Source organism: Pygocentrus nattereri, chromosome 20 (genome assembly GCF_015220715.1).
Source record: "Pygocentrus nattereri isolate fPygNat1 chromosome 20, fPygNat1.pri, whole genome shotgun sequence".
Classification (NCBI taxonomy): Eukaryota; Metazoa; Chordata; class Actinopteri; order Characiformes; family Serrasalmidae; genus Pygocentrus; species Pygocentrus nattereri.
In genome coordinates, this window is record NC_051230.1 from 13,622,900 (window position 1) to 13,648,881 (window position 25,982).

The 25,982-nt window shown below is 38.3% G+C and overlaps 2 protein-coding genes across 6 annotated transcripts in view; both read left to right on the forward strand.

The window, feature by feature from the left end:
• Positions 1–1,500: 1,500 nt before the first annotated feature.
• Positions 1,501–9,371, forward strand: arsk (arylsulfatase family, member K). The gene is made up of 8 exons (XM_017691122.2): positions 1,501–1,936; positions 3,411–3,540; positions 3,756–3,915; positions 4,787–5,069; positions 6,031–6,202; positions 6,302–6,526; positions 7,575–7,781; positions 8,840–9,371. Exons 1-8 carry the CDS (start codon positions 1,826–1,828, stop codon positions 9,118–9,120), a joined length of 1,569 nt encoding a protein of 522 aa, XP_017546611.1. The 5' UTR covers positions 1,501–1,825; the 3' UTR covers positions 9,121–9,371.
• Positions 9,372–12,624: 3,253 nt separating this feature from the next.
• The window catches only part of cert1a (ceramide transporter 1a), a 28,964-nt gene continuing 15,606 nt past the window's right edge, over positions 12,625–25,982 (forward strand). The window contains exons 1-4 of one of the 5 annotated variants that reach the window (XM_017691119.2): positions 12,625–13,254; positions 13,878–14,012; positions 16,908–17,024; positions 25,592–25,699. In XM_017691119.2, the coding sequence (XP_017546608.1) occupies positions 13,162–13,254; positions 13,878–14,012; positions 16,908–17,024; positions 25,592–25,699 (453 nt within the window). In that variant the 5' untranslated portion in view covers positions 12,625–13,161. Of the gene's footprint in view, positions 13,255–13,877; positions 14,013–16,907; positions 17,025–21,728; positions 21,894–21,916; positions 22,175–22,779; positions 22,900–25,591; positions 25,700–25,982 lie in introns of those variants that run through there. The other 4 variants (XM_017691117.2, XM_017691121.2, XM_037531834.1 and 1 more) reach the window with 4 other exon arrangements.

Below are 25,982 nucleotides of genomic sequence, written 5' to 3' on the forward strand. Positions count from 1 at the left end.
CAAAAAGGCACCTGAAGGACTCTCAGACCATGAGAAACAAAATTCTCTGGTCTGATGAGACAAAGATTGAACTCTTTGGTGTGAATGCCAGGCGTCATGTTTGGAGGAAACCAGGCACTGCTCATCACGAGGCCAATACCATCCCTACAGTCAAGCATGGTGGTGGCAGCATCATGCTATGGGGATGTTTCTCAGCAGCAGGAACTGGCAGACTAGTCAGGATAGAGGGAAAGATGAATGCCGCAATGTACAGAGACATCCTGGATAAAAACCTGCTCCAGAGCGCTCTTGACCTCAGACTGGGGCGACGGTTCATTTTTCAGCAGGACAACGATCCGAAGCACACAGCCAAGATCTCAAAGCAGTGGCTTCAGGACCACTCTGTGAATGTCCTGGAGTGGCCCAGCCAGAGCCCAGACTTGAATCCGATTGAACATCTCTGGAGAGATCTGAAAATGGCTGTGCACAGACGTCTCCCATCCAACCTGATGGAGCTTCAGAGGTACTGCAAAGAAGAATGGGCAAAACTGCCTAAAGATAGGTGTGCCAAGCTTGTGGCATCATATTCAAAAAGACTTGAGGCTGTAGTTGCTGCCAAAGGTGGTTCTACAAAGTATTAAGCAAAGGCTGTGAATACTTATGTAAATATGATTTCTTTGTTTTTTAATTTTAATAAATTTTCAAAACTCTCGAGAAAACGTTTTTCACATGGTCACAATGGGGTATTTTGTGTAGAATTTAGAGGAAAAAGATTAATTTAATTCAATTTGGAATAAGGCTGTAACAAAACAAAATGTGGAAAAAGTGAAGCGCTGTGAATACTTTCCGGATGCACTGTAGATGTTTTATTTCCTATCCAGTACAACCAGTGAACCTGTACGTCTTCTGAGTTTTTATATGTAATGTTGACCATAGTGGTAAAATTTGAAGAAATTGTCTTAAGTCACTGCCTGTATCTCTGTATCTGCCGTGAGTGAATTTGACAAAATGTTTTAAGCTACAACCTTATCTCAGCATTGTTAAAGGGGAGTTCCAGTTCAGTGGTTGAGATGTAACTTTCTGTGAGGCAGCATTTGGAGGTGGACGTCGGGTTCCTGTCACCGCCACCGTGAACAATTTCACGCCATTTCACACCAAACCACTCAATGATTTTGTTGATATGTTTGTCATTTCATTTTTAAATTTTGAAAAATGTGGAGTTTCCCTTTAAAACAATGTCTCAGGGTTCTGGCACTGTATTCATAATTTCGTGTTATAACTTTCTGTGAGGGAGACTTTTAAACGTCTGGTTCCTATCTTGTTTCTCTATAATGGACCACCGTACGTCAAATCCCCCCAAATAATGTTTATATATTTACATCACTGGTTTGAATCGGAGAGAAATGTAGAAAAATGTGTGCTTTCCTTTAAGATCCAGCAGGAGGCGCACTGGTGATTAAGTGAAAATGCCACTAGATGGCGATAGATACTTTGTGTTTATTAACGACTGAAAAGGGCACAGGGACGAGGCGGATACACGTCTGCTGGTCATGGAAGGGACTTTTATAAGAAGTGTTCATCTTGGAATTCGTTCCCAGCGCTCAGACAGTTGGATAGCCACACGGCAGGCTTCAGTCTCCGAGAGCGATGAGCAGTAAAAGACGCGATTTAACCTGCAGCAGAAGCAGCTGTTCTGTTGATAAAGCTCACTAGCACAACAGAAATGACAGCTATGTTGCAGAAGACGCTAATTTAGTTTAGCCTTGGATGTGGTCCCGCTGTCCTTTTGAGGGCATATGCAACACTTTGGATAGACGTTGGTCCTGAAGTGAAGGCCTGCACTACCATGAAGCCCGTCTTGCTGCTTCAGCTTTTCCAGCTCCGAGTGGTCTGTTCGTATATTAACAGCGCGTCCCCTCAACCGCCAAACATAGTGATGGTGATGTCTGATGCATTTGTACGTGTTTTTTTTTGTGGGGTTTTTTGTGTGTTTTGTTCTATGTGGATAACATTCATCTAAACTTTTATTTAAAATCTTATGCTTCAATAAAACAATTAACCTACTTAAGTACTTTTCCAAAACTCAGGAACAAGTACAAAAGTACCAGTGACCACCTGCATGGAAGTTTAAATGAAAGGCTTAAAAGGGAAGTCCCATTAAATGGTGAACATGCCAGCAAAATAATTAAGTGGTTTGGTGTGAACTGCTTTGTTCTAGAGGAACTTACAGAGTCAGAATTGTTCACAGTGGTGGTGATAGGAACCAGGCATCCACCTCTAAAAGCTCCCTCGCGGAAATTGTAAGAAATGGTTATGAATATACCGCCTAATGTCTGAGACATTGTTTGGCAGTAGCTATGTGATAGGGATTGGTCTAAAACGCATTTTAGTCGTTTGAGGCCATCTTTGGTGAAGGGATGTATATAAATGGTGTTCTGTAGCAAAATAGTCCCCAAAGAAAACTTCTTTCAGGTTGACCATGGTTTTATCATCATCAATGCTACATGTAAAAACCCAGAAGATGTGAAGGCTCACATAAATGTTGATATTTGTGTTGTAGATGTCAGAAGACTGGGTTCCTATCACTACCGCTGTAAAGAAATCATATGCGAGTATGCAAGTTTCTCTGCGAATGAACCATTTCACATCAAACTAATCTGAATGACTGTTTAAACACCTTAACCATACAGAAAGTTTTTAAAATCCCCTTTTAAGGGGTAAAACGAAAGCTGTAACTATTAACATCAATGTTAATTTTGCAACTGTCAAAGAAAAGTGCTGAACTACGAAGTTAGGGCTCGAAACCTAATTCTATTTTTTTTTTTCTTGTCACTTAAAAGCACCTCATAGAAAGGGGAAAAAAAAGGGAAAATCTTAAGGCTGAAATTTACTTAAGATGTTTTATGACAACAGGTCAAAAACTACCAACGAGTTTACTATAGAACTTCAGTAGAACATCTTAGTACACCCAGCATCCATAAGCATTGAAACATAAGGTTGTTTGGCATTGTTCTTCTCTTTTTTGGGATCATTTCAGTCTATGTCAGTATGCTAAGCCTCAAAAGTGTGATCAATAAAAAGATCAGTATAGATATTGTCACCAATGTCAACAAATCAAAATGTATTCTAAAGAAATTGAATACAAGGAAGGGTCAGTAACTAAATGTTGAAATACCACAAAAAATATGATATGCAGAATAATGTTAAATTGTACCGGAATGAACAGTAAATTACTTTCCTTGCAAGTATATAAGGGTTACAAATAAAAGTGAAAATACTCAGGAATTCATTGTTTTTATACATGTAACTGGGTAAGTGTAACTGGCCGCTGCTAATTTCTGGAGCAGAGTTAGTGTGAATGACTATTTCCTGTATGAGCTGACCATTTGCATAGTATTTTCATTAAGTGAGTTTATTTATGTCTGCTGTAGGACGGGAGATTAACCTTTGCTCCAGGGAATAAAGTTGTCCAACTACCTTTCATTAACTACATCAGGCAGATGGGTGCTGTCTTTCTCAACTCGTACACCAACTCTCCTATATGCTGTCCTTCAAGAGCAGGTACAGTGCGGTACACTGTTGTAGACACACCTACATCACCGGGTTTCTCATGCATGGAATAAGCGTAACCTTGGTTTGAATGGCGATTCACATGTACAAAATCTTGGAAACTAAATGCTAAAATTCATATTCTATTTGTAACTAAAGTTGTGTTTCAGCTAAAGATAGAGAAGTTTATCTCTGAGTAACAATGCAACACTGTATTCACCTTCCAGCCATGTGGAGCGGTCATTTTGTCCACTTAACTGAGGCCTGGAACAATTATAAATGTCTTGCTCCCAATGCCACAACATGGATGGACCATCTAGAAAAGGCTGGGTACCACACCCACAGCATGGGGAAGTTAGACTACACATCTGGAAGCCACTCTGTGAGGTGAGTGGAATGAATTTGATCACTCATAGTTGAGACTGTAAATCTGCGATAATAGACTGAAATAATTCTGTAAGTCACATACAGCAGCTCTGATCTTATTATGCTGAGAGTTTTATTAGTCATGTAGATAGATCTTCTGTTTACTGAAGCTAGACGAATTAATATTTTAATTGATACATTTAAGCGCAAAAGGGAATATAATTATGACCACAATACTTGAAGGCATTCTCATGATATGTGTATTTTAATATTTATTTTTATGTAAACAAATTGAAACAGACAAAATATCTTATTCAATAATGATAAATAAGATAATGATATGGTACAGACATTTAGTCAGGTATTTGTTACTTTGAAGTTTATTCTGCAATTATATATGTTTTGTTGTTGTTTACATGCTCTCTGTAATTGGTCTTTATAATATATGCAGTCAAAGATGGCACAGTACCACTTTTCCAGTACCACTGTTGAAATCTTGAGTATCAGCTGATGTAGATCTGATATTGTTTCCTTTAAAATTACTTTTTAAAATGAGCAATTTTTAAGTGAAGCACTTAAGATGAGCATCTAAAGGCAGGCTATCACACTCAGTCTTCTCAATCACTCTATCTATCTACATCACGTCACACAATGCTATTTCAGTATAGATTTGTTAGAGGATTTAATCAGATTCATTCTTTTTTTTCCTTCCAATATCCAGTCCAGGTGTTTCCTGCTGATATCAGCCCAGTACTGAATTGATGCCATCTGTTCATGCAGGTGTTCAAGCAGAATTACTGATACATACGAAATGCTCAGGAAGTGGATTGTGATGTAACTTCTCATAATAACCCAGTGTTGTATTTCTCACTCCTAAATTCATTACATCCAGCAATCGTGTGGAGGCTTGGACCAGAGAGGTGCTGTTTCTCCTGAGGCAGGAGGGCCGTCCAGTGACAGACTTGGTCGGTGACACTTCTACATTGAGAGTCATGTCCAAAGACTGGAACAACACAGACAGAGCTGTGCAGTGGATCAGGAACAGTGCTACAGCTCTCACGCAGCCATTTGTCCTGTACCTGGGACTGAACCTACCTCACCCCTACCGCACAGAGGCCCTGGGCCCCACTGCTGGAGGCTCCACCTTCCGCACCTCCCCCTACTGGCTCAAAAAGGCAGGTTTCTTCACACTGACACGCTGGTCTAATTACAGCATTTTATAATCAGATATTTACTGCAAATTGAAAGGACAGGAGTTGATGCTCGTAGCACAGGTAAATAAAATGCACTGATGGTTTAAACTCCAGTCCTGGAGGGCCAGAATCCTGCACAGTATGTTTTCCTACTCAAACATGCTTGAGTCAACTCAGTAGCTATTTGCCAGTTGTTGTAGGTGTGTTAAGAGCGGGAAAAATCACCAAAATGGGCTGTAGGCAGCCTTTTAGGACCTAAAGTTTGTTAGCCCTGGTTTAGTCCTGGAATACAGGAATTGTAGTCTATGACATTTTCTTTTTAAACTCTTCGGATGTCTGCGTCCTGTCATCAACAGCGAGAACTGTTCTTCTATAAGTTTCCAACTGAACTTTTCACATAAAACAACTGTGAATGGCGTTGTTTGCCTTTTTAATTGTCTGGAAAGAATGTCGGAAAAAATCTTCTGTCATTCTGTTTTTGTTTCTAAATTTCTGTTTTATTAGACTTAAATGAGATGAGAATCGAGGCGAGACATCAAAGCATCACTCTCCGGAAGTGATAAAGCTAATATATATTTTTTTAAACTGTGAGACACTGTTTAGACGTTTAACTGTCAAATACAGGAAAAAGGCATTTCTGATTGAGTAAAACAGTATGAAGTAATTTAAGTAAATTAAATATGAAGAAATATAAAAGTAAAAAAAATCTGAAAAACTGAATAATTGCTATTGTTATTAATAATTTCAGTGCTAGAAATACTGACACTTTTACTTGACACCTATGCAACTTGTGATAATTAATAAATAATACATTTTGCAGCTGTTCTTGAGACTGGGAGTAAAAATATTTTAGAAACAACAGTAATATCATCCATCCATCCATCCATTTTCTAAGCCGATTCAGTAATATCAGTAACATTAATTTCATCTTTCGTTCTCAAAGGTCTCTCTTGAACAAGTTTCCGTGCCAAAATGGTTGCCATTTTCAGAAATGCATCCTGTTGATTATTATTCTACCTTCACCAAAAACTGCAGTGGTGACTTCTCTGAGCAGGAGATCAAAGACATCCGAGCCTTTTACTATGCTATGTGTGCTGAAACGGATGCCATGCTTGGTAAGCATGATGCAGTGGCACGTTTGGTGAATCAGTTCTAGTTTGGGCATTGTTTACAGTACCTCATCTGGAATCTGATATAGTTTAACTCTGTTACAGGTGAGGTGATTGCTGCTCTCAGGGATACAGGCTTGTTGAATTCCACAGTGTTGCTGTTCACTTCTGATCATGGGGATCTGGCTATGGAGCACAGGCAGTTCTACAAGATGTCCATGTTTGAGGGGAGCTCCCATGTACCTTTACTTATGATGGGGCCAGGGGTTAAGACTGGCCTTGAGATCAGTTTACCGGTCTCACTTGTTGACCTGTATCCCTCAATGCTTGGTAAGTTGATTAACTATCATAGTTATGGCTGTTACATCTATAGTTGTGGTTCATAGTATCTATAGTATGTGGTTCATATGCAAGAAACAGTATGTGAACCATTTGGAAAGACTTCTTCTACATTGGTTAATATGAACCGCACATATAGACAAACCCAATAGGCTAAAGCTATCACCCAAATAGTTATCTTTCATGTCTTTACCAATGAAAGATTCACAGTGCTGGTGAACGTAAGTGGACCCTTTGATTTAATAACAAGTTAAACCTCATTTGGCGGTAACAACCTCAAGCAAGTGCTTCTAGTAGCTTTTTTTGCAAGGCATTGTTCACATCAGCATATGTGTCTTGTGAATATCAAACGCAAAATGTTTAAATATTTTTATCCAAGTTGCTCTAACACATTCAATTCCTTGACTAGACTCTAGGTTTGCTAACTTCAAATGAATTAGCATTAGCCTAGGAGTTCAGACACTTTTTCCAAAGTATCTGTTTGAATGATGTATTTAATATGGACAGGAACAGTACATAATGTTTTGTGCTATTAGTTTAGATTGTGTTTGTTCTTTATTGTAACTTAGATGAAGTCCAGACCATATTTTAAGATGATTTAAGGTTCACATACCTTTAGTGCTGCTGTAGCAGAGAAAAAACCTTATGGTTAAAGGAATGTTTTGGCAAGAGAACCTACATGACTAGTATGGCTAAAAAGCAAAGGAAGTTTATATCCCACCAGTTAGCATTGCAAAACTACATGCCTAAATGATCACATGCTCGTCTCTAACCACATCAAGTTGTTAGTAATATCAAATATATTTGTACGTGGTTTGGACAGCAGACAAATGTATTTCAGAAGAAAACACCTTGGCTGCAAAAAAAAAGAACCATAATGCTAACTGGAAGAATATAACCATATATTACATGTTAGCTACAATAGCTTCTTATCTGAAAACCATGTCTTGTTTGACTGACTAAAAATACAGAATGCAAGGATATTTATACCTACCAAACCATTGCATATTATTCTATATAATATTTGTTTTCCCCCCAGATATTGCAGGTGTTCAAATACCAGATGACCTGAGCGGTCACTCTCTCATGCCTCTGGCCTCACAAGCTAATGAGCCAAATCACCCTGGCTGGATATTAAGTGAATACCACGGTTGCAATGCTAATGCCTCAACTTATATGCTGAGGATGGCTCAGTGGAAGTACATCACCTATTCAGATGGCTTGAGTGTCCCGCCACAACTCTTTGGTGAGCTGCTGGTCATGTTCATGATCATCTGATGTCAATGAAGGGACAGAAATGATGTTATATAGAGTAAGGGTGTCCAGCTCTGGTTCTTTAGGGCCTTAGACCAGCACAGTTTATTAAATCCCTGCTCAAACACACCTAATTCAACTTGGCAGTTAATTAACCAGGGTTAACTTGTGTATTTGAGCAGGGAAATCACCAAGCTGGATGATTTGGAAGCTTCTGATGTAGACAGAACAGATCAAACATGATTTGTATGTTAAAAATGTTAAATTTTATAAACATTACCATTACCACAGTTAGCTCAGAAGATGTTTCAGCCAAAGATGCTTACACACTAGTAGTACATTGGCATTATTTTTTGTTATTTGTAAAGTGTTAATTACTGGTAAATTTTCATGCCTTGTTATCAATGAGTTTTTCTGAAGGACACCTATTGTGATATATTTGTACCAATCCCCAAACACAAATGTGTGTTGCAAATGCAAACAGTAACACCTAGTGTAAGTTTTCCAAAGATATTCAGTCCCTTTGCGATTTTCACTAGCAGCCCTTGGCCAGATCAGTTCACTAATAGACACTTTAGAGTCAGTAGCTTCTCCTGAGGCCTACCCACCTTTAAAATATGTCAAAAATCATCAACAAAAGAATGACAAAAGTAAATGAAGGTTTCCAGAAGCAGAAGTATTTATTGCAAAATCCATCAATTGAAAACCAATGAACGCAAAGCCTGGCAAATGCTACCAAAAATGCGTAGTAGAAAAACTGTATATCTGTTGAAAAAGTTAAATTTCTTTATGTTTGTATTTGCAACATATGTTTTTACAAGCGTGTCTTATGTAATTTTGGGAATTTGGAAACCTCTCTAGTGGAATTATGCAACATGCGTAAGAAGGTTGTGTAATGTTGGTTATACTTCAGAGTGCAGTCTTACCATAGTTTAGCATTTTTTGGCTCAACTTTTGGCACAAAATTAACTCCATATACTCTTTTAGCAATGATAAAATACGTAATTGTATTACAGCTACAGTAATGCTCTGTTTTCCCCACCCAATCAGACCTCTCCAAGGATACAGCTGAGCTACACAACATGGCCTCCCATTACCCTGGTCTGTGTCAGCAACTGGATAAACTCCTGCGTTCTATAGTGGACTACCCCACAGTTTCTAAGGCTGTCCAGCGCTACAACAAGCAGCAGTTTCTAGCATGGAAGCAGGGCCTTGGGAACAATTACACACAGGTCATTGCCAACCTGCGCTGGCATATCGACTGGCAGAAGAATCCACAGTATAACGAGAAAGCCATTGAGGATTGGCTTACAGGCCTCAGAATGACCTAATACTCCTGGGACCAACTAAACAAAAGAAGAACAAGAGTGAAAGCTTCCTACAAGAAAAGCGAATGATTTTTCTTTCTAGCACTGTCTGTGACTGCAGGTGTGATTTTGAAAATAGGTTTTTATTGATTACAAATGCTTGGGTGTAAATGAAGTCTGGTGCTGCTAACAGTGGGACTAAATAAAGGGGAGTGCATGCCAAAAATATTTTGTACTATTATAAGATTGTGAATTAAATTATTTTCTTGAAGTCAGTGCAGATGCTGTGATTAAGTATTCATAATATTTATTATGGCTCACTGATGACAGACCACAGCGTTCACACATTGTTTACATACATTTAAATTTGAACAAGTGTCATTAATACTAGAAATCAAAGGAAATTTATAACTGAAAAAATCTGTTATAGGAATATATTATAGCATGTAAGAATTTAGCTGTCACTGGTATGAACACTAGCACTAGTATCACTTAAATTTTTTCATGTAATTTTGTTTTCATATGACACATTTGAAATTCTTACCAGTGAAAACAGAAATGTTACATTTTCAAATTCAGTTCTTATGTGTAAGAACTAAAAACCTATTTTACATTTGAGAACTAAGATATAACAAATAGATTTGTATTATTGAGGTCCGGACTCTGTGCAGGCTAGTTAATTTCTTTCACACCAAATTCGCTCATCCATGTCTTTATGGACCGTGCTTTGCACACTGGTGTGCAGTCATGTTGGAACATGAATGGGCCATCCCTAAACTGTTCTGACAAAGTTTGGAGCATGAAATTGTCCAGAATCTCTTGGTCTGCTGACGCCTTAAGAGTTCCTTTCACTGGAACTAAGGGGCCAAGCCCAACTCCTGAAAAACAACCCCACACCATAATCCCCTTCCACCAAACTTTACACTTTGTACAATGCAGTCAGACAAGTACCATTCTCCTGGTAACCACCAAACCCAGACTCATCCATCGGAATGCTACCACTTTGTGGCTGAGATGCTGTTGTTCCCAATCACTTCCACTTTGTTATAATACCACTGACAGTTGACTGTGGAATATTTAGTAGTGAGGAAATTTCACGACTAGACTCGTGGCACAGGTGGCATCCTATCACAGTACCACGCTGGAATTCACTGAGCTCCTGAGAGCGACCCGTTCTTTCATAAATGTTTGTAGAAGCAGTCTGCATGGAAATATAGTGTATATATGCATGTATATATGTGTATACATTTTTACATTTATGCCATTTAGGAGACACTCTTATCCAGTGTGTTTGTGGCCATATTCCAAACTAGCTTTCTGTAAGGAAGCTTTTAAAGACATACTAGGGTTTAAAAGGTACTTGAGTAAAAAGATACTAGGGTTTTCTGGTTCCTATCACTGCTGCTGTGAATTGTTCTAACTGTAGAGAAACTTGCTGTGTCAGATTTCTTTACAGGGGTCTTTATGTCTACAGAATAAATATAGCTGTTTAATTCACTGTGAACCTATACGTGTCTAATGATTTTATACATAATGATAATAATGATAAATCTGAGAAAAGGGGGGACTCCTTGACTTAGAAGACATTTTTTATGTATCTGTCCACCATAAATGGATTAAAATATGTTTTAAGCCAATATCACAAACCTTACTTGCTTTTCCGTAATTCAGTGGTTGGGATGTAAACAGTCATTCAATGTGGTTTGATGAACTTTTCTACACAGTGGTGGTGATAGGAACTAGGGGTCGCCATGTCTGCCACACATATATAGACATTTCATTTACTATCCAAAACCACCAGTGTCTTCTGAGTTTTATATGGGATGACGATGGTAAAATAGTGGAAACTGAAAAAATAAGTTCTCTTTGCTCACTGTTCTGCCTTATAAAGCCCTACGCATACTCCTCTGCCATAAATGGATTTAGGAAATGTTTTAGGCAAAAACCTTCTCTCAAAACACATATACATAAAAATATCTCAGACATCAGACAGTGTATTCACAACCACTTCATTCAGATAAGTTTGATGCGAAATGGTTCATTTACAGAGAAACTTGCAGACTCTTGATTTCTTTACAGTGTCAGCGATAGGAACCCAGGGTTCTGATATCTATAACACAAATATCAACATTTTATTTATTAACCAAAACCACCAGTGAACCTTCACATCTTCATAGATGGACTCAAATAAATTGATTAAAATGCGTTTTAGACCAATCCCCATCACATAACTACTGCCAAACAATGTCTCAGACATTAGGCGGTATATTCATAACCATTTCTTACCATTTCTGCGAGGGAGCTTTTGGAGGTGGATGCCTGGTTCCTATCACCACCACTGTGAACAATTCTGACTCTGTAAGTTCCTCTAGAACAAAGCAGTTCACACCAAACCACACTGAATGACTCTGTTTACATCTTAAATATTTACTTATACAGGAGTTTAGAAAAATCTGTGGAGTTCTAGTATCACCTTGTGATAAGATATTTAGTATAAATTATTGTTAATAAATTTAACAAGTTAGTAGTATTATTATTAAAGTTAATGAGAACACTTTTGCTGAGTGTAGATGCTCTTACAAATCTGGCTTGCAGTTGTGTGCAAAAGTGGACTGTTTTAATTAATTTCTTCTTTTAAAATGTTAACAAATGGAAACTTAGACAGCATTGTAAATGTGGCAATGTAGACAACATTCGGACTGCCCTTAGTATTACAATTATATTGCTATGAGTTCTGATTGATCCACCTTACAAAATATTAGAAAGGGAATTTAATAATTCAGACTGTTCTGCATTTTTTACGGCCAAAATCATTTACCATTGTCAGCACATGACATGATTTGTTGACATTTTATCCACTAAGTTATGCAGAAAATTTGAAAAATCAGTGGAATTCCACTTTAAAAGACTTTCCACACTCTTATTATTATTGTTATTGGAGCGAAACACAGAACACATCATATGCATGTAAAAAATGTACAAATAACAGTATTCAAATACATCAATAAATTTGCCAGGGGGATACACACAACTTCACAAAAAATCTTGAAGTGCATACATGCGTTAACAGTTCTAGTAGCTTTTTTTTTAAGAGGGATGTATATATAATTCTATATGATGTTTCATCTCTTTTTCAAAGGAAACAAAAAAAGTCAACTTTTGCCTGAGAGTTTACACTTATGAACTTAAAAACTAGTCATTAAAAGTATATGACTGAGTTTTGCCATTTTTACATATTGCCAATGCCAAAATAGGTGAATGGCTGTCTCTGGGTACTTACTACAGAATGAACAAGTCGTTTCAGTGTTTCATTTTATGAAGTAATTTCAGCTAGGTAGATTTTATAGAAGTTTATATGACATTTCTTTAACTTCTTCATTGACTGTGAAGACTTTCCACACTCATGGCTAACAAGTCTCTGTTTGGTACGTGCTTATCTACTTTGAGCAGGAACGTTGATGTTTGGGCGTGAGGCGCGCAATACCCTGCACAGCCGGATGGGGGCGACAATCAAATCAAAACTTTTTCCTCGTGAGGTGGGATAAACATCAACGCACCAAGTCGAATTTACAAAAGTCGGACGGACTGAAAGAACCACACGGAGTCGGACGGAAATACAGAGCATTCAAATCTTCATCTGTAATATGTTTCTAAAAACTCTTCAGTTGGAGCTGTCGAGGTTCTGCTTGCTGTGGCGTTGTTGCCATTCAGGATTGGCGAGCGACCCAGCAGGACTCTGAGGAGGGGGAAACAGTTCGAAGTCAGTTTTTAGAGTGGGTGTGCTGTCTTCAGTTCGGTTGAAATATCATCGAGCTGACGTTAGCTCAGTAATTCAGAAGGTTTCCTGTGTTATTTGTCGTGTCGTCAAATTAGCATTAGCCTACGTCAACTTGCCCTCAGCGGCAGACGGAGACGGTAGAACACAGCAGGGATCAGGACTGCGTGCTTGGCTGGATATTGTTTTGAACGTTTCTTACGGCTAAGTTGTAGTTCTACCTAAAGATCCATCAGTCCGAAAAGGAGAAAGGAAAGCTTGTAAGCTAGCCTGAAGTCTCGGTTTGACTAATGTCGGATCAGAGTTCGTCTCCTACAAGTTCTGATGAAGATGTGGATCCTGAATCAGAGCAAACGGATGAGCTCGGTGGGACGCTCAGCAAGGTAAATAATTCCAACTGACTGCTGGTACGTTGCATACTAGCCTCCTCGCAGAGCTAACGATGCCTTAAAACAGCCTATTTTAACCTTTATATTTTTCCTGCATTACGAGGCTGAAGATTGTTTAATATTCGCCAGCCTTTTGTTCGAATTTTACCGGTCTGTCTTAAATGGTAGTTATAGCAGTTACAGTCGCTCAGAAGGCGCCAGAATATAACTGCTGGACCATTTAAGGTGGAACGGGAAAATTCGATCAAGAAGCTGACTTAAACTTCGTTCCTGTATTTTAAATCGAGACATCAGATAAGCCTTCATTCAGTCCTCCTTTAAGTATTTTTTAACGTGCTCACAAGATCCTCAGATCACTGTGACTTTTTACCCACTTAAAGACAGAGCAGGCTAGAGAGCAAGGCCTGTGACTGGCAATGCAGTGATGAAAGCACCTGTTTATCTTAAGATCCATAGTTTTGTATAGAATGTATGAGAGATTCTCTTATTAAAAAGTTGCTCATATTATATTGTAATATACTCATATTATATTATATTGTATATAATTTACTCAAAAACATTAAGGTGCATCCTAAAAGTCTACCAATGTTAAAGACTGTCTCGTGCTTTACTTGCAGTGGACCAACTACATCCATGGGTGGCAGGACCGCTGGGTAGTGCTGAAGAACAACACCTTGAGCTACTATAAGTCAGAAGACGAGAGGGAGTATGGCTGCAGGGGGTCTCTCTGTCTCAGCAAGGCAGTCATCACAGTAAGGCTTCCACTACTGCCACTAATCCACGCTTTATTTATGGATGCACAGTTGGTTTATTCTTAGGGTTATGCACAATAGAGTTAGATTTAATAGAGTTACTATTTGAACTATGGCTTGTTGGCTTTTCCTCATGTTCTTTGTATACAGGCCCTAAATAATTAGTTAAATGGAACGAAATCCCTTTGAAAACCTTTTACGATAATAACTTGGTGTGTAGCGTTAGCACACTAATGCTGACATCCACAGTCAGCAGCTGCACTTGCCATACCTGTCTGACATGTTATGTCCAGCTTTTTTGAACTGTACGAGTGAGAGACAGATAGTGAGAAGAGAGCTGGCGTGGATGGAGGGCGTGTACTCTACAGTCTTGTTTGAACAAGCACAGCTTGCAGACTCTAGGTAAATCCTCAAAAAAGTTGAGTCGATACACTGCTCTTTTGTCATGCTGCCTGAAGTATGCGGAAATTGTCAGATAGAAAAGAAGTGGAACAGAATATGGCATGGCTGCTCAAATAGAGAGGTCACACTTTTTCCACCTGCTTTACGTTAGCACAGAGCAGATAACCCCACATGTTATTTATGATGGATCAATGTTGTATTGTATTTGGTTTTGATGGTCATCAGTGTAGCACATTTAATGCTGTCAGCTGGTAGATTTACTTGAATTCCTCCTTTATTGATATTCATTCAGATTAGGGCTGTTATGATTACTTTATAAACGTTTTTATTTAAAGGGCCAATAACATAGAGAGCTGAGTTTTCCCTGTTTTTATTTTTAAAGAGTATGAATCATATAGCATGTAAACACTCTTAAACTTTTTAAATGGTGTATCCCACTCCATTCAGTCTATTTTGTCTGAACTGCTTTTTGAATGGGACACAACACAGGGAAGCCAATCAGAACATAGCTCATTTGCATATATTAATCAAAAAGGCACAGTAACAAATTCTAAGTTCTAAATTCTTAAGTTCTAAGCAGTAGGTCTTGTAAAAATCAATTTTGACTGTTTTGGTGCATTAAGCGACATCAGTGTTGTAACTGTCAGGGTAATAATACAATACATTGAAAATGTAGGTTATGGGCTCATTATTTAATTATTATTTTTTTTAGTTATGTTCTCAGTTAATTGGCAATGATATTTAGCACGATAATAATGCATCGTTTAAATGTTCATTTTAGTGTTTCTTAAAGTGAAATACAGCCTGATAGGCACACCAATTTATAGGCATATTTGCTACAAATATTATTTCTTTAATTTCTATCTATACTTAAATATTTTTGATATATAATTTTTTTTTTTTGGAAACCTATGCATTTGGCACTTGTTCAGTTAAGATTCTGTTGTTCAGTTAATTGTCTAAATAACTGATACATTTCTCAGTAATGCATGTAATTGATAAATTATGGCTTAGATCATATTTTAAGCGATATTTAGGTTGAATTAAATTGTAACACATGCGTTTTTTCCATAGTAGGCCTGTATTTTAGTAGCTCTAAATTCAGCAAGGTAATTTTCTAACAAAAGGAGGATTGTCTCAGCTGAAAAGCCCCACAGTAAAAGTATCCACTGTGGCAGCATTGTTCTGTCTCAGAATTATCTTCATCAGGGTAGCAGACCAGAACAGAAAGAACAGCACAGCATGCAGGCTCTACAGGAAAAAGCTGAGTGAGCTGAAATGTGAAGTTTTATTAAGGCTGTGAGGTCATTCTCCTGCAGCTTAGATTTGAGTAGGAAGAAAAAGACTTTGAATAGCGTCTATCAGAAGTCAGGGACAGTCTATGTAGAAGAATTTGTTCAAGGCTTTTAGTTTTATGAGCAAGATAAGATTTTATAGAGGGCAATCTGTAAATAACACTAAATAAGTTTTTGCTGTTTTGGCTCTGTACTCAAGCACATTGGACTTGAAATGTGACAGACTAGAAGGTTAAAGTGCAAAACATCAGCTGTTTGTATCATTATACAGAATTAATTTTAGAAATATAGTAATTAAACTGTAATCTAAATGCACAAATGTGTTTTTTTACACAAAACAGAAAATTCAGGTCTCCATGTTAAGTATTCATAACAGCCCTATCCTGAATGAATGTCAGTAAAGGAGGTACGCATATAATCCTACCAGCTGACAGCATATTGAAATGTGGGGATAATTTTTACCAAGAAGCAAAATTAAACTGGAGGAGGCGTCAGCAATGATACAAGGATAAACATTGGTGTGGCCCTTCCAAGATGGAAATTACTGATGAGGGACAAATGTTTTCATAGTAACACAGAAATTGGTTTTCTACTGTCCAGGTGATTAAGCGTACCAGGCTACCTACCAATTCTACTATATGCTTGGAAAGGGAGGGGTGAGGGAGGAGTATTCACTTGGTTGTAATCTGCAGCCTCGTCACTAGATGCCACGAAATCTTACACACTGCACTTCTGAGATTCTGTTGTGTACCTTAAAAGTCTTAAGGTACTCCACATTCAATATCCTGGGATAAATACAATTTAAAAAAAACCCTGGAGTCAAGAAACAGAATATGATAAAATTATGTTCCCTAACTAAAAGTACTAAAGGTAGACCCTTGATGGTACCACCACAGTAGCATATCCACTGGACTGTCGACTACTCCTCTCCTATTAGACAGGTTTGAGTGGTGTAAGTTGTCTGGTTTACTAAGAAAATGTGAAATACTGTCTTGGTGGGACGGCAGTTGTGAAACTTGGGTTTAGCAGATGTAATCTGAACATGTAGGATGAGCCTAGATGAGTGAGCTCTAACATCATCTACCATAAATGACTGCCTTTTATGATTCAGCTCTTACTGTTACATTGATGTTAAGGCTTAAGTACATTAATTTGTTTATATGCAGTCTAATCAATTGTTTTCCATCATTGTCCACAGCCCCATGAGTTTGACGAGTGCCGCTTCGATGTCAGTGTAAATGACAGTGTCTGGTACCTAAGGGCTGAAGATCCTGACCTGCGGCAGCAGTGGATTGATACCATTGAGCTTCACAAGGTGAAAGACTAATGCCAGTGTGTGCTGTAAAGTTCTGGTTTGTCTTGTCTTCTGCTGTCTATCTGCTGTTCTCTGAGAGATAATTGTAGACATGTTAAGGTGGAAGAACCTGATTCTACATACTTGAGGGCAAATGAGTGTTGAAACTGGAAGTGCATTTATTGGAATGTTCCCATTCAGAGACCCGACCCTACATTAGCCTTTGGCCAGTATTTCACATTATTAAATATTGCAAGTATTTAAATAAGTGCTGATATAATGCTATAATTTTTTTCATTCTCTTTCATTTGCCAGATGTTTTTATTATTGATTTAACCACTCTTTTTTTACAATCATTCAGATCTAAAGTTTATAATTTATAGCTCTAATTATAGGCTATACAAACAGAACATCAGGAATTAATTACAACGTATATGTACTGTCAGTGGCACTTAAAAAGATTATAATAAACATTTTTAGTCCAGAAAAGAATGCTGGGGATTGTTGAAATGATACTAAAACTAGGATTTTTGGTCAAAATTTGGTATATGAGTAAAATTGACAGGCTTATCCTGATAAAGAGAGTCAGTGAGCAAGTTTGGCAATGTTATTGTTTCCAAACAAGCGAGTACATTGAACTACTGGTTGTTAACAGTATTGTTTGCCATCTGTGCCGAATATAGTTGCTATTATAAATTATTAAATAATATTATAAGTTATCCCAGATGGTATTTGTATGGTAATTATATTAACATCAAGGAAAAAGCAAGCCGTGAGGTCAGTAATTAGAGTCATAATTCTATAATTTATTTCGTCTAGTAGACAGATTAAAAACATGTGCACTGGCCACTACTAAATTTTAAATGTGCCAACTACACAGTGCAATTCATACAAATGTTTACATCCATATACATATTGCAAAAATCACTTGGACGATAATCATTTCTCTAAATTTCCACTATCATTACAGAGCTTAATCTGCTATGACTATTAGCTATGACTAATTATAAGGCCCAGGTAAAAATCAGAATCACTTGATGTTGCCAAGTATGTTTCACATAAAAGGAATTTTCTCGTCATACAAGGAATTTTTACGTTGAATAATCGCTGATGACTCTATGAATAAAATCACAGGAGAAGGCAGTGCTTTGCAACATGTGGCATAAAAAATTCCCACTTTTAATATCCATGATGAACCTCAACTCCTGATGTGCCCCCTCCTGAAGTACATTTCTAGCCTTAACATTTGTACAGTTGTGCAAGTGGGCATTATGTTACATTGTTAAACTTGTTTTCCCCATAAGGCTTCTCTAACCAACTTAATTTTTAGTTGCATACAGTCTAAAGACAAGCATAGTGAAGGAGTGTCTCCAGGAATGTAGCCGTTGTTATCCTGCTCACTCTGGGACCAGAGCTAATCTTTGGGAAAGGTGTGTGAGGCTGTGGTTTCAACACACAGCTGCTCACATGTTTGGATCCAACTTTTTGTAGCTGTGGGCGTGTTTGTCTGCACTTGGGTGGGTGAGTGCTCATGAGTTTGTTTGGGATACTGTTAGGTTCAGATTTATGTGTTAGTTTTGCTAATAAAAAACACACGTTGTCTGTTAGTATAATAATCTCCACTGCTGTTCTGGCTTAGAAAGGGAAAGTGTCTTGGATATGGTATCACAGTTTGAATGAAATATAGTTCAACTTCAATGTAATATTCTGTAAAGGAGTACTAGGACATGATAGTTGTCAGGTTTGTTATAGGCAGTTTTAAGGTGAGACACTATAGCTGAGAAGCGTGATTTTTTTTAAAAAAAGAAAAAAGATATCACTGGGATGTGAATCGATACCAGATACCAACAAGTTTTTTTTTTTTTTAATTTAATTGGAATTTTTGCAAAAAAAAATACATTTAGACATGCAATGAGATGTTATATTCTTAAATATGCATTTATAAAAACAAATATCTAGTCATTGAATGATAGTTATAATGTGAAGGCACAACACACTACAGAGAAAGGATTTTACAGAACTGATTATTAAAGTCTTTTATTGTTAAATCAAGAAAACGGTGGCATTCCTCTTAAAAAAACGTTTCAGGTAGTAAGAAATGTAGCATGGTATGTTCAACAACCTTTTGCATTATCCTTCAGAATATGTTAGAATATTATCTTCTTCTTCACCACAGCAGATCATCTGCTTCCATCTTGCCCTATCCACTGCCTCCTCTACTTTTACACCAACCATCTCCATGTCCGCCTTCACTACATCCATAAACCTTCTCTGAGGTCTACCTCTTCTCCTTCTACCCGGCAGCTCCATCTCCAACATTCTTTGCCCAATATATCCACTATTCCTCCTCAACACATGTCCAAACCATCTCAACCTGGCCTCTCTGGCTTTATCTCCAAACTGCTCCACCTTCACTGTCCCTCTGATCTGCTCATTTCTAATCTTGTCCATCCTTGTCACTCCCAACGAAAATCTCAGCATCTTCATCTCCGCCACCTCCAGCTCAGCCTCCTGTCTTTTAGACAGAGCCAAAGTCTCCAAACCATTCATCATAGCAGGACGCACTACTGTCTTGTAAACCTTCCCTTTCACTCTTGCTGCTATCCTTCTGTCACACATCAGCCCTGACACCCGTCTCCACCCACCCACTCCATCCTGCCTGCACCCTCTTCTTCACCTCTTTTCTACACTGTCCATTGCTCTGGATGGTTGACCCAAGATATTTGAAGTCATGCACCTTTACGACCTCTACTCCTTGCATCTTCACCTTTCCACCTGCCTACGTCTCATTCACACACATGTATTCCGTCTTGTCTCTACTGACCTTCATTCCTCTCCTCTCCAGTGCAAACCTCCACCTCTCCAGATTCTCTTCCACCTGCTCTCTACTCTCACCACAGATTACAATGTCATCTGCAAACATCATGGTCAATGGAGCCTCCTGCCTGACCTCGTCTGTCAACCTTTCCATCACCATTGCAAACAAGAAGGGGCTCAAAGCTGATCCCTGATGTAGCCCTACCTTCACTTTGAAACCATTTGTCACTCCAACTGCACACCTCACCACTGTCTCACTATCCTCATACATGTCCTGCACCACCCTAACATACTTTTCAACTACACCTGACTTCCTCATACAGTACCACAGTTCCTCTCTTGGCACCCTATGATATGCCTTCTCTAGATATGTTATTATGATATAGATGTTAGAATATTATAATATTGTCACATCTTGTTATGAGGATATAAAGTTCTATGAGCAGAAATCATTCTGGCTGTTACTCTACTCATTATGTGTGTGTGTGTGTGTGTGTGTAAGGTGAGACAGAGTGGTTTAACAGCAGAGATGTTCTTTGTAGGGAGCACTGCATAGTTGGAAAATGTCTGAGCAGCAGCATCAGCTGGTGGCAAGTGACTGTATGATGGTAAAAGTGCTGATCAAGCAAGAACGGTTGCTTCTAGTAATTGTGACAAGCCTAGTTTTTTTATTGCGCAAGATCCTCAGCCAATCATTGAGAGATATGATTGATGAACAAAAGAATAATCAAAAATCTTTTTTTTCATGTAGTTTGAGCCTCTTGTGTCCCAGTCATCCTATCTGAGGCTTGCTTGTCTACTTTTGAATGATCAGCAAGCTGCTATTGATTGTTTCCCACTCTGGTGTTGAGCTGCTTCTGGTAGGACAAAATATGCTTCATCGGAATGTTTTTTTAATAATGTAAATATTTTATTATAATCAGAAATTCAGTGATCTGTTTTGCTGATTGCAGGGTTCACATGAAACTCGCATGATTTCCATTATAGACGTCCAGTGAGAGCAACTGTTCCAACTGGTGATTGAGTTTGTATGTTTTATATATTGTTTGAAGCTGCTCCCTTTCATTCATACAGCTCTTGGATTCTTGTTATGGTGGAAGCTATTGATCAGAACTCTAGTTTTCCACTTTCCTATTGTTCTGTTAGTTTGCTGCTTGTTGATTTATCCATAGTTCTCTTACAAGCACTGTTTAATGTAGTCTGCTGAAGGCCAAATGCATCACTTTAAAAGCTATCATATAAAGCTGAATTTGTAGGAGCGGGTTACACTTATGGATTCTGTCGTAGCAGCATACAGACATGAATAGTGCGTTAATTCTAGGGACTATAAAGCACAACCTTTGTTTACTGTCTATGCTAATCAGGCTAACTCCATGTTGCCTTTCTTACATTTCATGCTATACCTATATATATTTTTAAAAAATTTTAAATGGATCAAAAAATAAATTGGGAAAATAGAAATTAAAATATCTACCTAAAGGAACATTATCAGGTCTGCCTTATTTTGCTGTAATGAAAAATGTACTGACTTAGGATCCCATCATATATCGTATCGAATATTACATCATATTGTGCTAGCTTAACCAGAATATGTGTATTAACATATTGCATTTTGTGTACTTAACATGCCTTTTTTCTTCAACTCTCCATTTCCCTCTCTGTCCTTTCATCTGTACGCTTGCTCGTTCTGGCTTCCTGCCTCTTGACGTTGAAGCATCCACTTGACTCTGCCACAAATGGCTTTTAAAAGTAAAAACATTATGTAAAGCAGAGCTTTTCCAAACAAAAGTTCACAGTAGAGTGGATGCTGCCCTGCAGGTCAGTATTGTTTGCCGGTAGGCTTGAATCGCAGTGCTGAAATCTGTGTGGGCGATTCAAGCAGAAGGGGATGGGCTTTTTCCTGCTAGCATTGAGCGTTCCACATGAATAATGCATGGACATGTTGCGGCTGAAGAGGTACAGGCAACGCTTCGCTTCAAGCAAGTGAACTCGTGCTCATTAAGAAAAAGGAGTGGTCCTGCTTTGGATGCGTCCTGTGGAACCCACCACCCCCCACCCCCACCCCTTGCAGATGTAGGTTTTTGGTGCGGTCCACAGCAGATTTTCTTTGGTGTGGTCCATGCATCTGCTCACTTAAAGGTAACAGGAAGAAAGAAAGGGGCATACAGACCCTGCCTGGCACTGAGGAGATTTACTTGCCCGGTGCTCTTGCACTCGCTCTCTCTCTCTCACTCTCTCTCCACACTCACACCACTCTTCGTCTCCACTCAGCTGCTGCAGAAATGGATGCTGCTGGTCGATTTGAGCGAGAGGTTCCTGGATGCTGTAATGTGTATCTGTGTGTGGGTACTGAGGTAGAGTGAATGTGTGTCTATCGTTAAAGCATCTCTCTCTCCCTCCTCTATGTCTGTCTTTGTCTCTCTCTATGTCCCTTTTTTATCTATGTCTCTCTAAACTCTCCTTTTTTCTTTCTGCTGTCTCCTTCCATTATCTGCATGTCTCTTGTCACTCTGTCTCCTTCTCTGTTTCTCTTTCCTTATTTCTATCTTTCATCTTTCTTTTTCACACTGTCTTCCACTCACTCTTGCTTGTTCTCTTTTTTTTTATACTCTGAGTGTATCTATCATTAAAGCATCACTCTTTCTATACCTTTCTATTTACTTTCTCTCTTCATTTCTTTCATATTTCTCTTCCCTCTTTCCTTTTTCTCTCTCTCTCTCTCTCTCTCTCTCTCTCTCTCTCTCTCTCTCTCTCTCTCTCTCTCTCTCTCTCTCTCTCTCTCTCTGTCTGTCTGTCTCGCTTTCTCCCATCCCACTCCGTCATCATGCTTTACAGACCCGCCCATAAGCTCCCCGCTCATAGAGTGCCTTATAAAGTCACACAGGATCCAACACTTTATTTCTTCTCTTCAGTCATTGCTTTTTCTGCTGCTTTTATCTCCTTCTTCACCACGTGCCAGTGAAGAGTCTGCAAAAACGCTGGGACTGTCTGGCGAGGGTGCTAAGGAGCCATGCTTCAGTCAGCCGGCCACAATTGTAGCAGCTCCCTCTTCTGCTTTGGCTGCTGGAATGGACGAATGGTGGGCTTTCACCTGATAGCATGTTAGCGTGCATGCTGCTTTCATTCATTTACTTCTCACCCATTACCATCTCTTCAAAATGACGGAACGTTCTGTGGTCTTTAGCTGTTAGTATACCATGCTGAAACTGCTAATGTTTGTTCAGTGTACTTTATCTGAAGTTCTCTATGAGAGATGCACCAATATGGAACATAGCCAAATATAGCTAATGCTGAGAATCAAATCAATTAATTTTCATGTACATATCTGTTGATGCTGTGTTGAGGCTACATTGACACAACTGAGATTAAACTTGCATTACAGAAAAATTTAAAATTTATTTCCATATTTACAAATGTGGTAAAAAAAAAATGCTGGCATTTTTGCACTGTTACCTAAACATACTGCTCTTCCGGAATACATTAAGCACAAAGATCGTTTTATCATCTTCTGTCAGATCCAAGCCTCGGTCTGCTAATGATGTATTTCTATATATAATGTATTTATATATATATAAAAAAATAGGCTCCACACTAAACATTTAGAGCTGATAGCATATGTGCGTGGGTTAATTTTTATTTTTGGGTTTTATTTTTTAGTCTTGTATCTGCTTTCCATCAGTGGCAACTCCTGCAGACTTGGTAGCTAACATCCATTGTTATTTTCCAGTGGTCAGGTCTGCATGTTTGTCACACCACTTTTCCTCCACTGCTGGTGATGCATCTGTTTTGAACTTGTTTAATTCGCATGTTTGGTTGTATAGTTTTTCAGGAAAACTGTTCTTGTTTGGATGACAGTGTGTTTTATCAGCAGTATAGTCAATATCTCTTTGCAATTTAATGCACACTGCATCTTTTCTATAAATGTTATATTTCATACATGTAGCATACCTATAGTAATGTTTGAAAGTCAGAGATCACCCTACACTTAGTTTCCAGTCAAAATCGCCATGCAGAACAAGTTATGAATTGTTATAGTGCCAGGAAAATAATGAGATTTTTCAGTTTAGTGTTTCATGTGTCCACCCTTTGCTTTTATCACAGCGTCCATTCTTTTTGGGAAGATTGCTCAGTTCTTTAAAGAAATCTGCACAGATAAATCTCCACATCTCCAAAATCCAGTTTTAAAAGTTGTATTTTCTGGTTTTTATGCTATAAGTAATTCCAAACAGATCTGGGCTCAGAGAACATAAGCAGCTTCTGTGTTATATTTGCAAAGTTCTTCCATTAAGTTTGTCTTCTCACAGTGGAGGGAAGGACAGAAATGTAGGTTTTTTCAGGTCTGAAGCAAGAGTGTAGCTTGATTGTCTTGTCTCTTTCAGAGATGATGGCTTTAAGTACTGTTTTTCTGATGGTGACAGTTTTGCTCGTCTGTTGGGTCAAGCTCATTTATTACTGACTGCTTTTTTTCCTGTATCTTTAAATCCTTTTCAAAAACTTCAGTTTTGGAAACTCAAGGTGTCGTCCCCCCCCAATATATTGTCCTTTGACATTCCCCTTCTGTATGCAGGTGGATTCGCTTATATCTAATTTCCTCAAAAATGTCAGCTAAAAATAAATAAAATATTTAATGGATGTTTTGACTGGACAGTAAATAAATAAAAAGAGGCGTATGTCGTGTATACTGTACTCAAACTACTATAAAATACATTTACCCCATTTCTGCACTCTGAGTATATATGTGTGTATATAAAAAGGATCTTGATGAAATGCAGTAATATTACCTGAGTAGGAAAAAAAATGCAAGATGTTTTAATTAGCTATATTTATAGCAGCACTTTGTATCCAGTGCTTTATTCCCACAGCTGTGTCAGTGCCCTCTCTAATCCTTCATTGACCATTAGTTAAACCACTTTAGATAATGAAATCCTTCAAAAGCCTCCATGTTAGTGGTTATATAACAATGAGGGATGGCACAGAGGAATCTGGTTTAGTGTCTTCAACAGAGAGTTGTTTGTATTTCTGTTGTTTGTGATACTGTTTATAATGATAATTTACTTAAAATGCAGTCATATCCAGCTGGAAAAATGAAAGTGTTGGCAACACTTTTGGCATTGTTAATGGTTCAGTAGTTTCATGGAATCTGTAGCTAGACATATATATTCTGAGTAGTGGAATGTGAAATATAATATGAGGCTCCAGTTTTTGTTCTGTTATATGCCTTTAGATAAAGATGGTGCCATTATGTATTAGACATGAGGCATAAATTATCTCTTAAATGTCCCAAGCAAGCTCCCAGATCTCTTCTAAATTGCAGTGTGTTCATGTCTGTGTCCTTCTCTACAGCCTCATGGGTTCTGTGGCTGTTGCAGGAACATGCATGATAAGTACAGCAAGGCGCAATTTGTAACTTAATGACCATAATTTAGATCTAATTTAGGTCTTTTCACTGGGAACCATGTCTTTCTGTCAGCATAAGAAGCTAAGATGTCCAAGTAAAGAACATCTGCTTGCTTCTACATGTTAAGGAGCAATGCTAGTCTTTTGCTAGCTATGACATCTCAGCTGTACGCTCATCTTGAGCCGGACCCTGTAAATTTACCTTAGAAATTCTTAGGTTTCTCAGATATATTGTGTGCACTGTTAAATCCATCTAAATGTATTTAACTGGTATGCCTATACTTCCTTGAGTTTATGGTTCTATAGACTTTTTATTTGGAGAGAGAATTGAAATGACCCTGAAGCATCTAAAACCTGATTGTGTGTCTTTGTAGGCTGAGTCAGGCTACGGTTCTGAGAGCAGTCTGAGACACCATGGCTCTATGCTGTCCCTCACCTCTGCAGCCAGTGGCCTCTCAACCACCTCCACATCATCCTTCAGGGTAAAGGAACTCTGCACAAAGACAGTATTACTTTACTCTAGCTACACTACTTGCTACAGAAAGAGAATATGTATAGGATTTCTTCCTAGAATTAAATGGTGACCCTAATAAAGTGTCCAGTGAGTGTATAATATTTACTTCAACTTACAGCATGGTTAGCTACAGTAGATTTCGGCATGTCCATTTTTATGGGGGGGAACAAGTATTAATGTTTTTGAGACGATTAACAAGATGTCTCAAGGCAATAATCTCATATTTGAGTTTGTTTCCATATTTGTAAATG

Bases quoted from the DNA above. Each gene is read 5' to 3' on its own strand.
- arsk (XM_017691122.2), top strand. From the start codon at position 1,826: ATGAAGCCCGTCTTGCTGCTTCAGCTTTTCCAGCTCCGAGTGGTCTGT. The intron at 3,916-4,786 runs GTGAGTGGAATG...CATTACATCCAG, and splicing joins TCTGGAAGCCACTCTGTGAG to CAATCGTGTGGAGGCTTGGA. The intron at 7,782-8,839 runs GTGAGCTGCTGG...CCACCCAATCAG, and splicing joins TGTCCCGCCACAACTCTTTG to ACCTCTCCAAGGATACAGCT.